General features: G+C 41.8%; 1 protein-coding gene across 6 annotated transcripts in view; it reads right to left on the bottom strand.

Moving 5' to 3' along the window:
- The window catches only part of FAM169A (family with sequence similarity 169 member A), a 46,676-nt gene extending 26,850 nt beyond the window's left edge, over nucleotides 1-19,826 (bottom strand). For 3 of the 6 annotated variants that reach the window (XM_035309137.1, XM_035309141.1, XM_035309138.1), the window contains exons 1-4: nucleotides 19,806-19,826; nucleotides 3,137-3,274; nucleotides 1,614-1,713; nucleotides 452-537 (exon numbers count right to left, since the gene is read on the bottom strand). In XM_035309137.1, the coding sequence (XP_035165028.1) occupies nucleotides 452-537; nucleotides 1,614-1,713; nucleotides 3,137-3,274; nucleotides 19,806-19,814 (333 nt within the window). In that variant the 5' untranslated portion in view covers nucleotides 19,815-19,826. Of the gene's footprint in view, nucleotides 1-451; nucleotides 538-1,613; nucleotides 1,714-3,136; nucleotides 3,276-11,541; nucleotides 11,853-19,534; nucleotides 19,609-19,805 lie in introns of those variants that run through there. The other 3 variants (XM_035309143.1, XM_035309140.1, XM_035309142.1) reach the window with 3 other exon arrangements.
- Nucleotides 19,827-20,440: the final 614 nt, after the last annotated feature.

The following is a 20,440-nucleotide window of genomic DNA, read 5'->3' as shown; positions in this document are numbered from 1 at the left end:
CCCAAACCCCACATATTGCCTCCTGCAGGTCACCAACTCCAGCTCCCCTCTAACAAGTTCCTTTCAGTATTTTTAGTTTACCAGTCTCCTGGTAAGAATGATACATATTCCTGTTAAAAAAACATACCAAAACATCTCAGAGTGGTGCAACTAGACTTACTGTGTTCTAAACAGTAAGGACTTAATTAACATCTTAACATCATTAACATATATCTTGCATATGAAGCTAATGTACAAAAGTCACTTTCTCTGGACATATTTTTAGATGAAATTTCCCTTTACTCGAGTACTTATTCCTTTATGCCCACTGACCCTGCTTTTTACGCAAAGCAGCTAACCCATTTCCAAATGAAATAAAAGCACGTAGCATCTTACACAGTAGGTATTGCCATTACATTGCATTAGGTTGAACGATAAGAACAACTGCTAGGTGAATGTTGGGGAGTTTTACCTGCTGAAGTCCCTCTCTAGAAGGGACAGATGTTCTTAAAATGTCATCCATTGACCACCACCGGTCAGCAAGATACAGAGCTACAGCTTGAGAGAAACAATGGGAAACAAAAAGTTAGTGATTCTCACCATTTCAAAAGAACATATTCATTATAGCTGATAAATAATTAGGAATACCACTATAGTAACCTAGTAACAAAGTTAAGAGTCTACTAGTTGGCACTAGATAAATGCAGCTTTTACTGTCTTAGTAAAAGATACCTGGTACTACATAGCCCCCATCCTATGTGCAACAGTGCCTGGTCCAAAATTTGTTTGAAAAGTGAAGCCAGTAACATCAGATGAAGGTTTTCTGTAGTATGATATACAGAAACTGCTTTTCAGATATAAGCACTATTCTTCACCACTGTGCTCTGGTACTCCCTTCCACTAAAAACTAGGCCTGCCAAGAGGAGACTCATGTGTGCATGCAGGTGTATTTTAGTTCTGGGTTGTTAATGGATATTGATAGCAAAACCTGCAAGTTTTAGGGAGTCACATGAATGTAAAAAGGCTGGTGGCCATGTGATTAGTGATCAGGAAGAGTTTGCTCTACTAGCATTTGTGGCACACTTGGAAGTCATATATGAAGTGTTATATGAAAGGTAAGGAAGCACTGAGGACTGGAGGGGAAGGGAGAAGGAAAAAAACAACTGTGAGCATCACCTTGGCCAGAGTTATGTAAGGACCTGAAGTCAAAGACAAATTTACACTTGATACTGATCAATCACTTCTAATAAAGAATATCTAAATTCATAGGCAAATAAACAGATTCTATGAATGCTCAACAAATTCCTTTTAGAAAGGCGATGTGTATATTAGAGTGATCAAGAAGTTGTAAAAAAAAAAAAAAAGTACTTTGATTCAGCTGAGCATGGTGTTGTTTTGCTACATATTATCCTGTACTCAATTGGTCCAGTTCTACTCTGATTAGTGCACAAAGTTCAGTCGCTTGTGTACATGAGTTCACATCAAAAGAGAATAGTATGGGAACAAGAAGACAGTGAATAACAAATGCAAAAGTGGCAAAGTTACACTACCATAGAATGAGCAAGGGCCTGGTTACATGTGTTCATCACAGAAAAAGAAACAGCAACACAGAGATTAGAATCTTAAAATGAAACCTGTGAGCGAGTCCTCTGGTGCAAACAAAGCAAGAACTTTGTGTGTCTGCTCTCCACCATAAAGAGGAACGAAGCCCACAGTTGACAAGCTAATAGGAATCTGAAACAAGAGCGTACAATACTTCAATAGACTCTTGCTAATACAACATTAGTAAAAAATACAGACACTGTTTAGCAGGGTAAGCAAGATGAGTGCTGAAAACAGAGTGCTTAATGGTTAATTGTAAAAGACAAGCATCAGACCCTGGCCCTCACTTTAGATGTTTCTTCCTAAAGGGAGTATATTATAAAGAGCTCTGAATCAAGCTCTGGCAGACCTAGCTACAGTAATTTGTCCTGTTACAGCTCTCTGCTATCAGCAGTTTGCATTATTGTGCACAACTGAAGTAAGGTGTGCAAAGACCCAGCAGTACTTCAGCTGCCTCAGCTATACCAGCTGCCAACGCCAATGGAAGAATGAGGCAGGCAGGCACAGTAACAAACTGGCACAGCTAAATTGCTAACATGAGTCCTAATGTGCCAACATAGGAAAGCTGGATTCAAAAGGGTTTTCTTCCCTGAAACTGCACACACTTTACGAATTCCATATTTGTTTGCTTGATTTTCCTTCACGAACAATGTAAGAAGGATCAAATCAATCCACCTTTCTGGAGGTGATGCTCTTTTTGAAAATGTGTTTGCTATTTAGATTCACATTTTCAATATTTAATTAATTATCAAAAAATGGACAGGAGTTAATGGTGCAGTAAATAGACTTGCTTACCCAGAAAACAGTTTGAAAAGACTGTGATATGCTATGCCGCTAACAATTATGTTAACACAGACAGATATTTAGGTATACAACACCTGCAGAAATGCAGGGAAGTATTCAAGACTGCTTCTGCAATGGAGTCTGCCGCATTGATTTTTTATTCCCATACAGAATGCTCTCAGTAAATTTATTTCTCATTAAAGCTACACACCACTGTTTATATTTGTACTAGTTATAATAGATAATAGAAGTGTTCAACTAGACAGCATCAACACTGGCCAACTTAATGCTCTATGGATAAGTGTTTGAAACACGAAATGTGATAGCCAGCCTCTACCAGAACTCCCAACAGCAGCATGGGATATTTTGCATAAAAAGAAAGAATCACTTCTGAAATCAGTGAAACTTGAATGTATCAGAAATTGAACTCAGCCATGAAGATCACTGAAAGACTAAAGACACAAATCATGATCCCCTTAGTTACAATGCCAGATTTTTGTGACCTTAGATTTGAAGGTTTGAGATTTTTCATTATTAAATGCATACAGATACATTGTCTAGAAGCAGCAAATAGTCAGTAACGCTCAGATTTAAATGCAATTACAGAATAAAACAAAGTAGAACTTAATACACAAACAGGAATTTGGAAAATAAATAAAAGCTTTGCTAAAATAGTAATGTAATTCAATAGTTAGGAACCAGTTATTTCTAAACATTTTAAATTCACAAGTGTGTCAAGAAAACTGGGACTATGGTATTTGCTGGTTCTTACTTTGCTGTGGTCTGGCAGGGACATGAATTCCGGATTATTTGGATCCCCACACCGAAGGTCAGACAAGTAGTCCTCTGCAGAGCTCTCCAAGCCCTTATGACTGTAGCCGTTCAATATATCCACAGGGAACGCCATCATCTTGATAAATGAGCAATATTATTACTGAAGACAGTTTGAAGGATACAACACACAATGTATTACATATACCTACTAAAATTGTAACCAAGACTCCTAAATAACCCCTTCTGCTGCTCTCTGGATAGGCTGTTCAACTGAAACAGCAATGCTGAACACAGCCCTCAGCTTTGGCTACACAGCTTGGTTTTCCAAACATACACAGGCTAAGGTGATGTGGACACTGAGGTCTGGTTTTTAAAAAAACAGACTCCCTTTGTCTCTTCTTCCTTTGACTTGTCTCTCCCCACCTTACCGATGTGTCATTTGCAACTGGCACAAGGTAGAACCATGTCCTACGCATCTAAGCCAGAGAGGAGAAATGCTCCCAGCATTTCATTAGGATGGTGCCTACTGACACCCAGCCTGTAACAATATATGAACCCAGACTGTGCTTACCAGCAGAAAAGGAAGGTTTCGGCCTGTGTACGTGTGTACACACATGCATATTTCTGTACGGGACAAGCAGGCAGAAACATGGCAAGCCCCCAGTTTCATTCTGCATGTCTTCACCACAAAACCCAGCTTCACTCACAAGGTCTTCACATTCATCATTTCTGACTGGAAGTTCAAGGCAGCAAATCTAAATATCAGAGAAACCCACCAGTATCTTAAAAGTTTACTGGCACAACTGTCCAGACCATTCATTTCATCGCTTTGCAGTTTGTGCCAGAGGCAACTGGCTGCAATGCTTCTGTTGGAAGCTCTTCTCACACCAGCACTCACAGAAGTCCTTCCTGACTCTTTGCTACATCCCCCAGTGCAACTCCATCTGCAAGCCACAGACCAGTTTGGACCTACTGCTAGAGCAATACAAATGCCCAGCTGTTCTCAGAGCAATGGGCAGAGCTGCACAGCTGACGTTTCTAAGGCCACAGATTAAGCAACAAGTGGCCAGTCAAATGAAAAGTAAACAGCCCAAAAAACAACATCAGGAAGAAGGAGTTCATTTATTTTGGAGAGCTTGCATCCTAAATCTCTCTGGAGAAACTGATGTGTTGTTCACAAGTTCTCTACACAACTGGCCAGCCAGTCTGCCTACCAGCTGGCTGTTTCCAAAAGTATTTCAACTGTGAACAGGATATGCTACAAGCTAGTTTGAAAACAGATCCTACAACAGATATTTTTCCTATACCTCTAGTCCCCTCCATTTTATCTGCCATTCAGTGTTCTATTGATACAGGTAAATCAAATGCAAAGAACCCCTTCACTGCAATTTGCCAAGTGGCAATTAAGAAGTCTGCATCTAAACTTATTTTAATGGCATTAGTATACTACCCTGAAGTTTGTTGGATAGGTGAGGCTGCTCCTTACACACACACAAAGAAGTTTGTTAAAACTAGAAAACAGTCTCAGATGGTTTCATTGGTATTTAAAACTGCTACCTTTAACATTTTTGCTGATTTTGCCATCCCAGTAACACAGCAGCCAGAGAAGAGTGGATAAATTACATCCCTGGCAGCAACAAGTGACCTCACCACTAGCTGACAGCAATACAGTTCACCTGTTCTGAAATACACTAGCAACGTTGTAGTACACATGATAAATTCACAATTAACATCTGGCTGGCAGCCAGTCACCAACAGTGCTCTCCAGGGCTCAGTTCTAGGGCCAGTCCCGCTCAACATTTTCATCAGTGATCTGGGTGCAGGAGTGGGATGCATCCTCAGCAAGTCTGCTGAGAAGACTGAACTGTTAGGTGCTGTTGGCTCCCTGGAGGGACAAGAGGCCTTGCAGAAGGATTGAGACAGACTGGAGGCTCAAAGGAAAATGCTGGGTTCTGCACCCAGGATGCAGTAATGCTGGACACAATCAAATTTTGGAGATGAGTGGCTGGGGAGCAGCTCAGCTGAAAAGTCTCTGGGGATGCTGGTCAAAAGCAGGCTCAGCATGAGCCAGTAATGCAAAGCACATTTTGGGGTGCATTGAACACAGCATGGCCAGCTGACCAGACATGGTGATTCTCCTGCTTTATTTAGTGTTGGTGTGGCCTCACCTTGAATATTGAATGCAGTTCTAGGCTCCACACAATAAAAAGAATGTTAAGGTACTTGAAAGCATCCAGAGGAGGGTAACAAAGCTGGTAACCGGGCAGGAAGACCTGTCCTGTGAGGAGAGGCTGAGGACACCCGGGTTGTCCTGTCTGGAGATGAGGAGGCCGAGAGGCGGCCTCACTGCTCTCTGCAGCTTCCTGAAGGGGGAACGTGCAGGGGGAGGTGCTGGCCTCTGCTCCTAGACACCAATGACAGGACACAAGGGAACAGCACAAAGCTGCACCAGAGGGATGTCCAGCTCAGACTGGGCAAGAGGAAAAGTTCCTTTTCTGTGAGGGTGGTCAAATCCTGGAACAGCCTTCCTAGAGGTGTGGCTGATGCCCTGTGCCTGTCAGTGCTCACGAGGCATTTGAGTAACGCCCTCCGCAACGTGCTTTAACTTTGGTTAGCCCTGAAGAGGTCAGATAGTTGGACTACACGCCCTTGGTAGGTCGTTTCCAACTGCACTATTCCATTCTATTGTATTTTACTCTAATGTAGTCAAGTGTCAGAGGCAGACAGATTTAAGCACCTCAATATGCAGCCTCTTCCTGGCTTTTGCTCCTTCTGTACTGAGGTACAGATCCATCCCACTGACATAAAACTCTTAACTGGGGCTTCCACGTCAGGTACCTAACTTCTCAGCTCATTTTCTTACAGATGCCTGCAGACACAAGCCCCTACACTGCTTAAATTTATCTCTCAATGGATGGGTGACAAACACTGCAGCTCTGAACTTTGATACCTTAAATGACTAAAGATAAGGCATGGAGAATCCAAACAAATTCAGGTTTTTTTCAGGATGAAACAGCACTTAAAGATGCTTCTTGGTGTTAAAGAACAGCAAGACAAACAAATATCCTTCACCAAATAAGCAAAGACATTTAGGACCCTTAATGAATGTACTAACTTAAATATGCATTCTTGCAAGAGCCACAGTCAGAACAGGAACTGATATGAGGCATGAGATTACAGGTCACTGCTTCCACAATAGCAAGAAGATTTTGCACCTGGTCAGCTGCAACAGGACAGCTATATTCTGCTTTAAGTGAATACAGACATGAAAAAAATAATTTTCTGTATGCTGGCAGAAAAAAAAAAAAAAAGATTAAAGAAATGCTTAAGTGCTTGGATAACTCTAAGAATAACAGGTGACTTGAGCTGAGCTTTTGTTATTACATGACAAGGACATGCAAACCACAGGCTATAAATTAAAGCTACTAGGTAACAATTCCTGACACTTTTTGAATAGAATAATGCAGGACCAAACCAGAAAACATGCAGTAAGAAATTCAGTAATTATCTGAGTTCCAATCACTACACAACTAAGAAAATTAAAGCAGCAATCACATCTTTGCTTATATGCAAAAAAAAAAGGGACAAAAACTGCTTTCAGCTAACCAATAAATTCACAGAATTACTCTCAAAATAATGCAAGACCTCTTCCTGTTCAGCTGGTTGGGTTATTTTCTATTTTCATATAGCTCATATTTCATTAATTTTATCCACTCCCAACTCAATTATATTAATATCTTTCTCATCTAATATAATTTTGAGAGAAAGGGTTATGCAGAAAACAGAATGCAGGTCCGTCTTCAAGAGAGAACCACAAAACCTGCTCAGCATCCCTGATTAATATCCTATCGTTTCTACTGTGCAACAGATTAAACATGTCAGGTTACATGCTCTCAAACCTCTCTGTGATGTAATTTGTACCTTAGTGTTGATGAGATCAGAAACATTCACAACATCTAAATTCACTAGATCCACTAATAAATCATTAACTATACACAGTTATCAAATCACACTAAAAGCACTGAATAGCTGATAGCAGAAGACTGCTCCATGCCAATCTACAGCACATCACATGAAAACAGTCTAGCAAGTGTAAGCATCTTCATTTTGAAAGGCAAACTAACCTAAAGACAGCTCAAATGACACCCAAGAGTAAACTCTCCTCACAAAAAAAAAAAAAAAAAAAAAAAAAAAAAGAATTGGTTTATCAGCATCTTTAAAAAAAAAAGGTAAAAATAGACAGGTCCAGATCTACACACTCCCTTGAGTGATGCATGACAGAAAATAGCTTTCAAATTCTTCTTGATGAGACCATTACACATTTTGTCCATAGAGGCAGCAGGAACATCACAGGTCTCAGCCATGAAATCCATCGTGCCCTTTTTTTCACTTTAAGCCTCCATGTGTTGCATGACTGTAAAGCTGTCAGGTCAAATCCTTGTCATACACTGTGGGACTCTGCTCTGCTCACAAGGAACCGCTCCAATTGGCCGTCGAGCGGTCACAATTACTATGGATACACAACATAGCCTTAAGCAACCAAACCCATCACAACCCTTTGCAGAAAAAAATACTTTTTTTTTTTTTAATGGAGCATATTATGCTTTTCATGTTTCAACTGAGAGAAAGTATGTTTTAGACTCTTCATAACCACATCACTTTGCTTATTAGCATTAAAGATTGTACATAACAAGCTCGCATAAGCGATACTTGCTTTAATGTGGAATTGTATTGTGTTCCCCATTCTCAACATTATGCAAGCTACTATGACAGAAATGGCACGTCGTTTTTATGAACATCTGCAGTAACAGAGGGTAACAGAGATCAATTCAAGGAACAGCAAGAAAACGAATAACAGGATGAGCAAACATTTCTGTGCAACCAAGATAGCGCTTAATTCATATAATCTTTGCTCGTGTAAGCATTAAGAGAGAAAAAAAGTTATTCTAAGTGGGCAACCTTGCCGATTGATTTTATTGTAAATTATAGCTGCAAACGCTATTTAATCTTAGAAGCACACAAAGGAAGGAAGTGCAGTCCATGCAGCTTCTAGCCCATATGAGAATTTCACTGTGCTCTGAGAATCCAGAGATGCGGTCACCTCTCTGCAGGCCCTCAGTACCAAGTGCCATGAAATTGTTCAATAACAAGAAGCCAAAAGCTATGCTGTTTCTTATAGCATGTCTGACAACAGTGCTTAAACACCGTTTAAAACTGGATTGTGGTGCTTTTATCTTAAGGGAACTGAAGTCTAGTGGCTAGGCATTAGCAAAATATTTAGGGGAATCAGGATAATTTTCAAGCTCTGAGAGACTTCATGTGAGCAAGAACATGTTACTTGATCTGCTTCAACTCCTCACCTATAAAATGGGAACAATCAGTACCTCAGAAAGACCAGTATGAGACTTCAGCAAGACCATGAGATACTCCAACAGAATCACTTTGAAACTTTCAAATACTGGAAGTATGCAATTACTTATACAACACACCTTAACCGCACTGCTGATTTTCCTTTAAAAATCATAAACATAAAATTATTGGCACAGATAAACATGAATGATACAATATGTGCTAAACTGTATCAACTGCTACACAGCTGGTGATCAATGTTCAGATTTAAATTTACGTTTAAAAAATGTTTAACTAGCTTTTCTTTAAATTACAATTTTGAAACTACAAGAACACAAACCAGGATGCTCAAGCTATGACTTGCAGTACATTTCTGCTAAACCAGACAACTAATCCAGCTGCAGCACACAGGACATACATAACAGGTCCAATCCAGAGGCCCAGAAAGCACATGGAAGCTGAATTTAAAAAATGAATAAAAAAGAAGGTGAATAAAGAGGGGGAAAAGTAGTAATATGTTTAGTCTTCTAGCTTAAACTACACACAAAAAAGCATGACATCTGCCACTTCTAAAAATCAAGAAATCTGTTAAGTTCTACTAACACTAATTCTATTAACAGACATCTTACTTACATAAATATTTCTTTGCTTAGACTACCAGCTGTAAAATATTCAAAATATTTTCATCATTTTTATTCCTTCTTTATTCAAGATCAACTGCTTCAAGTGGAGGTTGGAGGATGTTTGTAACATACGTGCATTTGAACTTTTATCTCACTTCTATCCAAACAGTCTGAAGGAAATAGGTTAAAAGGCTATTCATCCTTTTCTAATATAAGAAAAGTAAACTTTAAGCTTATGCTAAGGTATCCCCTATGTTTAGATGATCAATCATCTATCTGGATTATTAGGAATCTTGTAGTTTGAAATACACAGGGAAAATCTGTACCACAACTACCAATTTATACCACTATTTTAACACAGTTTTCATGTTTTTTAAGTAACTCCATCTCTTAAAACTGTTTGTTTTAATTTGTTATGTAATATATGTAAGGAAAGAAAGCATTTCAGGAAAGGAAGTTATTTTTTAAACAATAAACTATATACTAGAATTTCTTTAAAACCTTACAGGCTTGAAGAACACACTGTTTGATCAGCCACACTGAATAGACTAAACTCTCCCCATTCAAATAACTACATATCTGAAGGGAGGTTTTCTTGGATTCTAATTCAAAAAGGTTTGTTGTTAGTTTTTTTTTTTTTTATATATATTCCCTAGGTGCATTTCAAACCATTATCTGCATCATACCACTAAGGCATATAAATACTGTCTCCTGATGCGTGGGTTTTGTTCACATTTTTAGAGAACACTGGCACATTCATCTTAAACATAAGTGCTTGCCAACTCAGATAAATTTGCTCTGATTTGCAGTTTTGTTTTCCCTATACAGAAGGAAAAAACATTTTAATCTGTTTTGTTTGTTTGCTTTTAATAGGAATATAAACCAAGTGACATCTACTCATACCTTACAAAGACCCAGATAAAAAAAATCTCTTAAAGAAGCACAAGACACTGATGTAAAAACTGTTGTCAAAATCCACCCAGAACTCTGGATTACTGTGTCAACCACAATATCCATAATCTGCTTGAAGCAGCTTATGTAGCTCTGGTTTTCTATCAGAGACGCAAATCAATGTCGTTGATCTGAATGCAAATAAACAAACAAAAACAATCAGTATTTTCCATTCATTAATTAGCCACCATGATTTATTTTAATTTACTTGTATGGTATAGCACAATTATGAAATCTACATAGAGGACCCAACTCTCCAATCCTAGTATAGAACACTTGAGCGGAGATCAGTGAGAATTATGGTTCATGTCTATGCGACTGTGTTCAATCTCTTGTGGAATGAAACTCTGACCGCTACATGAAAAAAAAAATCCACATAAAAAGTATCAGTATATTACTTATTTTTATTTTAAAAATTATCAAAGTTTGATTAAAGCCTACTAGCTTCATTACAGCAAATTGACATCTTAATAAAAGCATTTGAAAATCCATTTCTGCAATTAAATATATCTAGGATGTTCTAGCACGTAATGAAAATAATATTAAATTTCAGTAGCTATGATAGACTAACAGCTACCAAAATGTACTGATAAAAAACTAGACACTCCTGGTAAGACTAAACTGACTACAACATTACAGGGTGCCTTTAATTAATCGGCAGTTGCAGTAAACATGATCTCTTGTTAAGAACTACAAAATTCTATGGCCTTAATGAAAACAGGACTAAAATCTTACCAGCGATCAAATACGATACGGCAGAGCAGTACTAGGAGACCATACTATGCTACTTCACTCTAAAACATAGGTGGTGGTAAGATTCTTAAGCAGAGGCCTATTTAAGCACCTATGTAATGTCACTGGTTATTTCAAGTGATTAAAATCAAGCATTTTATTTGGTAGCCCATTTAATCAAAGACTGTGCTTTTCAGTACACAAAATACTTTTTTTTTTTCCCCAGTCTCACATTTAATGAAATTATTATACGGTTCCTTGAAGAGGACTTTCTTCCACAGAGTTGAGGGAAATTAATATGTACAAGTGTTTCCTACAAGGAAAGTGTGCCAGAGATATAGATCACATTCTGTTTGAGTCAATTTCAAATAGCAATGCTTAATAAATCTAAAAAATAAATTTTCTTAAAGGAACCTTTCTTGTCTCTCCTTTCAGCCTCTCAAATTTGCAGTGTATACATCCATACACAAAATGGAATCAGTTCCAGTTGTGTTTGAAAGTAATTGACACCTATAAGAGAGAAAGATGGGACTAAGTTTTCTTCCCAGATCCTCATCTCTTTGAGATGTTTCTTATCTCTTTGGTGCTCAGTACTTCATCGTCTTTCTCATCTCCCACTTTCCTCTATCACCCCTTTCCTACAAGAAACACTTGCTTAGTGTCTTCAAAAATTAGCAGCAAACACCACACAGATACCCTGAACAACCCACCTTTCCCCTCCAGTCACCCCTCTTTCTCCCTTCCATACCTCAGCACTCTCAAGCCGCTGTTGTGCCGTAGTCCAGCTCTCACCCTCAGCTTGATTTTGGTCCTGCACTTTATACACTACAGCTTCTGTTATTAGACATTAACAGCCTACCTACATAGCTCAGCACTTGCTACCCACATCCAGCCTCCCTCTGGGAGGCTGCCAGCTGTGCTGCTCTTTCCCTGCTTGCTCATCCTCCACAACTCCATGTCCCCTGCTTCTCCAGGCACCTCTTCCATAAAACATGCCTCTCTAAAATAATAAACCCGCAATACATGCCTCCTCTCTAGTCTTCTGCGGCATTATTTGCCACTCACTGTCAGGAGACCATCTCCCACTCCCATGTGGTGCCCATGTTCCTTGCCAGTTTGCAAACCCTCACACTCCCTCTAACATCATCCCTCCATTTTGTGTGGGCCACCTCATGCATACATCCAGTGATTTCAGAAATAAGAACAATAAAGAAAGCTCTTCTCTTGACCATACTTAGAAAAAACACACACGCTTAACACCGGGCCACTGGTAGTCTTCCAAACCTAACGTAACCAACCTAACAGCAGTGTGGTATTCTTACTTGGGTGGGCAGCCGAGCTCCACCACAACCGCTCTCTCACTCCCCCTCCTCAAAGAGAAATGGGGAGAAAATACAATGAAAGGGGCTCAAGGGTTGAGATAAGGACGAGGAGATCACGCGATAATTATTGTGTCCGGCAAAACAGACTCAGCATAGGGAGATAGTAAGATTTATTGCCTATTACTAACAAGCTAGAGAAGTGAGAAACAAAGGAAAGAAACCAAAAGCACCTTCCCCTCCCATCCACCCTCTTCCACCTCCTCCCCCCGAGTGGGGCAGGGGAACAGGGGAATGGGGGTTATGGTCAGTCTATAGAAATTCTTCTCTGCCGCTCCTTGGTCACTCTCGTCCCCTGTGCTGTGGGGTCCCTCCCACGGGATGCAGTCCTTGCTGAACTGATCCAGCGTGGGCTTCCCACAGGCAGCAGCTCTTCAAGAACTGCTCCAGATATGGGTCCGTACCACGGGGTCCATCCCTCAGGAGCAAACTGCTCCAACCTGGGTCCCCCACGGGCAGCAGCTCCTGCCAGGTCACCTGCTCCTGCGTGGGTTCCTCTCCACGGGCTGCAGCGTGGAACCCTGCTCCACCGTGGTACTCCATGGGCTGCAGGGGGACAGCCTGCTTCACCATGGGCCTCACCACAGGCCGCAGGTGACTTCTGCTCTGGTACCTGGAGCACCTCTCCCCCTCCTTCTCCACTGACCTTGGTGCCTGCAAGGCTGTTCCTCACTCCTCTCACTCTCCCAGCTGCTGTGTGGCGCAGTGTTTTTTTTCTCTGTCTTAAATCTGCTCTCACAGAGGCGCAAAACAACATCACTTACTGGCTCAGCTCTGGTCAGCAGTGGGGCCCTTACCAAACACGGGGCAGCTTCTAGATCCTTCTCACAGAAGCCACCCCTATGGCCCCCTGCTACCAAAACCTTGCCACGTAAACCCACTACAAGCAGTGAGACCGGCATTACAGTAACCTTATGTACACATTTGATTGTATTTTTAACAGGGTTCTGCTGTCTTCTCCCCTATCCCCACAACAGGGGCAGACTTCAAAGCCATACAGATTAGGTCAGCCAGTTGCAGATACACGTTGTCACAGTCTAATGCGTTAGTGCATATCAGCTAAACAACAGCAACTCTCTTTATGGGTGCTTCGAGAATATTACAAATGCAAATTCAGATGTGTTGGTGGCCATGGTTACTAATGGTAAGCAGCAGTGCATTAACTCCTCCATACCTAAGGAACTGCTGAAACAGTTGCCTGAGCTACTAGTATGTCTCATGAAGTCTGAGGATGCTCCCATTTTCAACAGAGGAGCTGCATGAAATTCAGGTAATTAGTAGTACCCCACCTCCTGTTGTCCTTTTTTATTATTGGCTGTAAGTTGTTTCTGAAGAAGGCAATTGCAAAAAAATGATTTTTGTTTGCTTGTTGTTAAAAGTCATTTGCAGCAGGACACCTATAACAGAGAGCACGATTTGCTTTGGTTTTACAGGTGATCCAAATGAAAATACAGAAGGGAAGGGGCAGAAATAACATGGGATCTTCCCAGGGGTAGGAAGAATCCACAGGATGTGAGGCAGGTAAAGCTGATAAACCAGACTGCAACAACAGGTTCCTGTCAGTCAACCCTTAAACTTTCTCACAGACCAACATGCAATTGAGACTTGTCAGAGTCTGACTATCTGGCCATATACCACCATATGGCCCACTTACCATACATTGAGGACCATGTCTGGATATTGGCACTACAATAAACACAACATATTTGGAGTGGTAAGAATTTAAACTTCAGTATACCTTTTTTTTCCCCCCCCCAAACAAAGGGAATAGGCAGATATCTCCAATCCTTATTACAATTGCCTTCAGAAGATGAAGGATGGCTAAAAATATGGTGCTGAATAAGTGAATTCTGAATTTTCACCTGCCTCTTCCACTGTGTTCTAGACTAGCAATTTTTTTCAGCTGCACACAGGTGAAGGCTTGACAATGTAAAACAAAATAATGACCTTCACTTATCAAAACTGTGTGGGATTCAAGAAAACCAGAACTACAAAGACAACTGGAAAGATATGGTAAAGAGTGTTTAAGAGAAAGGCAGCATGAAATCCAGATGACACGAATACCACCGACACTAAGAGCAATGTTCAAAGCAAGCAACCAGGGCTTCCAGCCACTGCACTTGTGCCACAGAACATGATGAGAAAGTCATTACTGAATATAAGCCCGAGCTCAGTCATTTTGTGAAGAGATATTTCAAGTTACCACCACAGGTGATAGACACCATTCTAGCAAATACATTTTGGCAAAAATTTAAGCAAAAGCATTTTAGTATGTCAGCACCAATGCTTTCCCACCTTTACAAACACCACACAGAGAGACCATCCCACCTCTAATCCAGCTCACAGCTGGATTCAGTGGTGAATGTTTGTTTTTGTCATCCCATCTTCAAAAGGATGGAAAAACAGCAAGTTATGAACTCATACTAAAAGTTTTTAAATCCATCCTCTGATACAGTATTTGAGAAACACAAACCAATGTCACTGAGAAGTTAGCAGAAAGTCAGGCATCTTGCAGGCTGTTCCAGCTAGAAGTGGCAAGGTCCAGTATTTCTCGTTTATGTAAAAACCCTATTCCCAGAACAAAGGAAGAATAAAACATCAAAAGAGCACTTCATCACTCAAAGCTCTCAAGAATCTGTTTAGACATCAGCTACTTACATCCCTCTTCTCCAAGCTTTCCAATGAGACCTCAGAAATGAGAAGCAGCTCAGGGCACACAGTCTTACCCTCTTTTCCTCACTGTCCATACCTATCGCTATCAAAACCAATATGAAGCGAACTCCTCACCACATAGTTCAAATTCCTGAGCATTTGTGTTTGTCTTTGCTTTCAGCAGTCTCATACTTGCAGCTAGTTCATTTTGGTTCCCCACAATTGTCTGGGTATAACTGCTTTGTTTTAGGTTAGCCTGCCACAGCTGTATTACAAAAGCCATTATTTAACAAGCATTCCCTAGCTATCAGCAAGCGTGTTACCACAGGACTGAATTTCTGCATCTGAGAATGTCAGCAAGAATGTCTCTAATAGCAGAAAGGAATGCATGTACAACCTCCTCCTTGGTGTCATCCTGCTCTTATCTCCATCATCAGCCATTCTGACATCCTTCCAAGAACTTACACGCTTCTGTGAATATACTGCATTTCCCCTACTTCTCACTGCAATACATCTGCATACTTCAAACCTCGAAGCCATACCTGTTAGTACCCAGGCTACCCTGTTCTGGATGTACCCAAATTTTTCAAACAGCCTCATCTGTGAAGCAAAATCAGTAACTGTTTTTCTCTAAAAATATAGATGTTACTTGCTTTCAGAGATGGGTTTTGAACAAAGATAAGCGAGTTAATCATACCCCTGAACAAGTCACCAAATAGTACTGCATGAAGTACTGGAACAGTATCAGCATTGCTAATCATATTAATCCCAAATTAGTGGGATTTAAAGCCTCCATTCAAGCTTCGTTTGCAGGAATCAGGTTGTTAGCTCCTGCTTCTTCAGGAAACTCACTTCAGCAGCTTCAGAATAAAGGCGGAGAGCATAAGCTCTCAATGCTGCCATATCAAAAAAAAAATAAAAAAACACACCTCTAATATTTTGAAAGCCTTTTTGCTGCCTTACTGCGCTGTAACAACGTTTACAATGTTGTGGGTATTGTTAACATCCTACTTTATTATTATCAATTCAAAAATCATTCATTCAGATTCCCCCAAATGATTTTTTTTGCTGGTTAATTCTGCAACAGCCGTGAAAAAGCCTTCACAATTACAGGACTTGCTGCCTGCAAAAGAGCTAAACAAAAGACTGGTTTTCTAGCAAATACATTTGCTAACCTAAACATATTTTATATTTTTGTGTAGAGTATATGAAAAATATAAACTTAGCTAAGGCTAATGAAGCATTGCAAACTATTTGAAGGTTATTGATGTTCATTGCGTGGGACTGGCCAGTGCAGCAGCAGGCTGATGGCCACTGCTGTGCCAGAACTTCTGAACCAGGTATATTCTCTTCACACTGCCTCAGAGGCTGCAGATTTGATGGAGATCACACCTTTCCTGAATATCCTTCCTCTCCACTGATTCCACAGAAGTAAGAAGCGTATTTAACTTCCCTTTCTTTACATATTTTGATAAAACCTAGACAAAAAAGTAACAATGAATTCAATTCATCATGGCCCATAAACAACCTCTAACCATAAGGGAGATACAGACACAAGGAACATGCAGATCCCGTTCTATAGTAACAATAAAACCCTAAGATATTGTTCTACTAAAAAAAAAAAAAAAAGTACAGGACTAAGAGAGGAACAACTTGCATCTGAAAAATCAAAAGCCTAAAATGCTGTTTTGAAAAGCTGTACAACAAACAATACAGACAAATTAATCTCACTGATTTGCAACTCAGAAAAGTCAAAATAACCCTAGTAAGTTACCAGTCAACTTTGAAAACAAAGAAAGAGACATGTTAGTTCTGATAATTCTCATTAAATTTTAGTGAAATTTTAAGGGAGACGTGAAAGCTTGTTACTTTTTTGAGGAAGAATTTTTAGATATTTTAGGGAGCTATTAAAAAGATTCTTTGAAATTTCAGACCCACTGAAGAACACCAACTAAATTTATAATGACTAAATGAATACATGCTGTCACATTCCATTGTTCCCCCACCAACACTAAAAAAGTCACTAATAGCAAACAAAACTGCAAGAATGCCAGAGATAACAGCTATGACACTGCTGCATGCAGCACTTCAGTCATACTTAAAACAATGGCCGGGGTAACAACATTAAAACAGGCTTTCGCATTCAGAATTATTTAGCCCATACAGAAGCCACTAGAAGTTTAGGAGGAAGGTTGACAATTGTTTCATCTTAAAAAGTACCTATTTCTATCATATGAAAAAGTTTTTTTGTTGCTGAGTATTCAGCCCTACTATAGCTTCCAAAACTTTACATTTCTCAGTTCAATGGATGACTTAGGCTCTCTGGAACGTATAGCTTATACAATTAGTGACAAGGTTACAAGCCTAGAATCAGAGAAGGGCTTGGGTTGGAAGGGACCTGGTGGGGCTGGAGGAAGATCATTACTTCTCTGTCAGAAAATAAGAAATTAGTAACTTGAATACAAAAAATGTTTTGAGGGATATCAATGTGAAAACAAGCATAAGTACACTTCATTTCAGGTCTGATATGAGGTTTATAAAGTATAATAATTGGTAACACCCTTAAATGATTAACGTTACTTGATTTTCATCAATTAATACAAATTAGAGATATGGATATACCAAGTCTTATACCTAAGAAGGTAAACAAGTAACGGGCTGTTCTACTCCAAGTTTCTCTATTACCCTGGAATTTCATGTCAAGCATTTGGGATTTTTTTATTTTTCAATGTGAAAAATGGAGAAGCATTATTAAACATCAGCCTTAACACCCAAATGAAGTCCAACCACGATGCACTGGCAAAGAATCTGAACTGCAATAGCTGTGCAATTAAAGCAACTTAAACAGGCTTGCCCAGATCGGATGTTTGGGTAAGTAAGGCAAGTTTTCATTTCATTCTGAGTTGTGTTATCATTGTAAGACTAATAGACATAAAAACATGTTTTAATAATTCAAACAGTCATTGTCTATGTTGAAATGCATATGAAAGAAATCAGGAATTTTTACAAGTCATTTGTCAGAGTGGTGCCTCTCTGTAAAGAAGTTAGGTCATGAAACGCTCCCAAAGACTTGGTACCATGTGTCTTGATCATGCTTTGCTGGAGTCAGCTGATTGGAAAACTACAGTAGAATCCCATTTAATTACTCATCTTCCACAACAGTAGAAAAAGACATTATAAAAATATTTGCTTTGCACCCAGCAGATGCTAAATAAGATCAGAGTGGGGGAAGGAGAAAAGGGAAACAATGTAAACATCTCTGCTGTATCAAAGTCCCAACAGGCTCTGCTTTCATTCATTAAATGGTGTTGAAATTGAGGTTAACAACACCTGAACTTAAGTGTTAATAGTATATAACTCTTCCTGCCCTGATGTTTTCCTCTGTGGAATAGGTGCTAAAATGTTTTCTTACTACCCACCATTAAGACAAGAAGTGAGAAGTTCTTCAGTGTTTAAATCAGAAAGGGATCAATTAAACAAGAAAGATGCTGGTGTCTTTAACGAACTAGGGAGAAGATGCACTCGGTACCTATAGGAAAGAGTTTGAAGGAGAAGACATACTACGATCGCTCATCTGCAGTAATCTTTTATGGGTCCTCCAGCACCGATTTCATTACACTGATCACTGCCACCACACCAACTCCACTTTAAAACCACTCGCTTATTTACAAGACGATGACCAACGGTGCTGCCCAACACCCAAAACAACTACCTGCACCTAAGGAAAAAGGAAGACTTCCTTCCTCTTGCACATGCACATAAAGAAAAAACCATAGCTGGACTGTGTCTCCACACCACAGGCTTTTCCAAATTTCTCATTATTAATGATGGAAAAGGCATAGCCCAGAAGAGCCTGAAGATCACTCTTTTACCACTTCCTCTAAATAGGACATTAACACGGATTAAAAAACAAACAAACAAAAAAAAACTATTGAGTTAATCTATTTTATTTTCCACTGATGCTAGTAAAACCCTTTAAAACCCTTCCCTAACCCAAGCTCTCAAGAGTAACCAATTTCTCATGCTGGATTTAACACTCCACAAGCACGACAGCGATGCTCTATCAATGCATATCTTAGGCAGGACGCTTCCCCTTGTTCTGTGATGGAGGAATCAGCCCTACCTCAAAATAAAATCTTAAAACCCCAACACATCACGTATGGGAAATCAGAAGAGATGGAGCGCGTGCGTGTCCCCACATGTAATTCACACACGCACGGGCACAGCCATCTTTTGTGGAAAAGCACCTATTGTAGCATGGCCATCTTTCACTTCCAAATCCATGTAAATGTGTGTGCACCCGCGACAGACCTTCCACACGCCGCTGTGTCTCGATATGCAAATGACCATGCTACAATAGATGCCCTCCACAAAAGATGGCTGGCTCCTGGCTCCGCCGGCCCCAGCCCGCGGCAGGGCGGCCCCTTCCCCCCGCAACTCGCACAACTCGGCCCCGCCGGGGTGGGGGCGGCCGGGGCGGGGCGGGGGACCCGTGCCCAGCCGAGGGGGGCCCGGCCGGTGCCCAGCCGCCCCCCGCTGACAGAGCCGCCCCCCGCGCCCCCCTCACGGGCTTCGGCGGCCCCGGCGGCCGGAGCCGGGCACCGGGAGCCGGGCCCTGCCTCTTCCCTCCCTCCGCCCGGCCCTTCCCCGCCACCCGGCCCGGCTGCGGGGCGATGCGGGGCTCCCCCGCCGCGCCGCGCCTCGCCTCACCTCAGCCGGCGGCGCAGCCTCCCGCGGCGGCAAGCGGAGAGGGAGGGAGAAGAGAGGCGGCGCCGGCTGGGTGGCTGGGTGGAGGCGGCCGGGCTCCCCTGCAGCGCCGTCGGTCCCCGCCAGCTTCGTCTCCCGCTTGCCCCGGAGCCGCGGCTCGGCGCCTGATATCGGCTCCCCCGCCGCTCCCCGCCCCTCAGCCGCTGACGCACTCCCGCTGCTGCGCCGCCGGCCGCCGCTCGCCCCGACATGGCCGCACCCCGCCCGCTCCTACCTGCGCCATCGCCCGCCGCCGTGGTGGCGGTGGTGGTGGTGGTGGTCGTGGCGGTGCTGGCGGCACCCGCACCCGCACCGGCACAAAGGGAGCCCGGCGCCGCCCCGCAGCTCGGGGGGTGCGAGGAGCGGGGGCCCACGCGTGGGCTCCCGGAGCCCGGAGGGTCGGTGGGGTGGGTGGGGGGATGGACGGGTGGGTGGGTGGCTGGGGTGGATGGATGGATGGGTGGATGCACAGATGGATAGGAGGGTGGATGGATGGATGGACGGATGGATGGGTGGATGGGAAGCGTCAAGGCAGGGTGGCCACCCCACATGAGGTACAGCAGACATCCTGTTCGCTCCTCATCAGCCCCAGGGCCAGAGGAGAGGGGATGTGGGGGTGACTGCTCACCACCCACCTGCCCGCAGCACTGCGGAGAAGCTGTTAGGTTACAGAGCAAGCGTGAATGGTGCTTTGTAAATGCAGTGATTGCCTGATAAATCCACTTATGGCCAAGCTTTGACAAAGGTCTGTTGGTTGTGAAAAATGGGTTTAAAACAGGAATACCGTTTTGGTCATACTACTACACGCTTACTCCAGCAGTAAGTCTTGTGAGCTCAAAGGTAACTCCTGCAGGTCCACGTAGTTGGACC

Source organism: Oxyura jamaicensis, chromosome Z, assembly GCF_011077185.1.
Source record: "Oxyura jamaicensis isolate SHBP4307 breed ruddy duck chromosome Z, BPBGC_Ojam_1.0, whole genome shotgun sequence".
In the NCBI taxonomy this organism is placed as follows: domain Eukaryota; kingdom Metazoa; phylum Chordata; class Aves; order Anseriformes; family Anatidae; genus Oxyura; species Oxyura jamaicensis.
The sequence above is the reverse complement of the archived record's forward strand: the minus strand, read 5'-3'. Positions and strand labels throughout refer to the sequence as shown.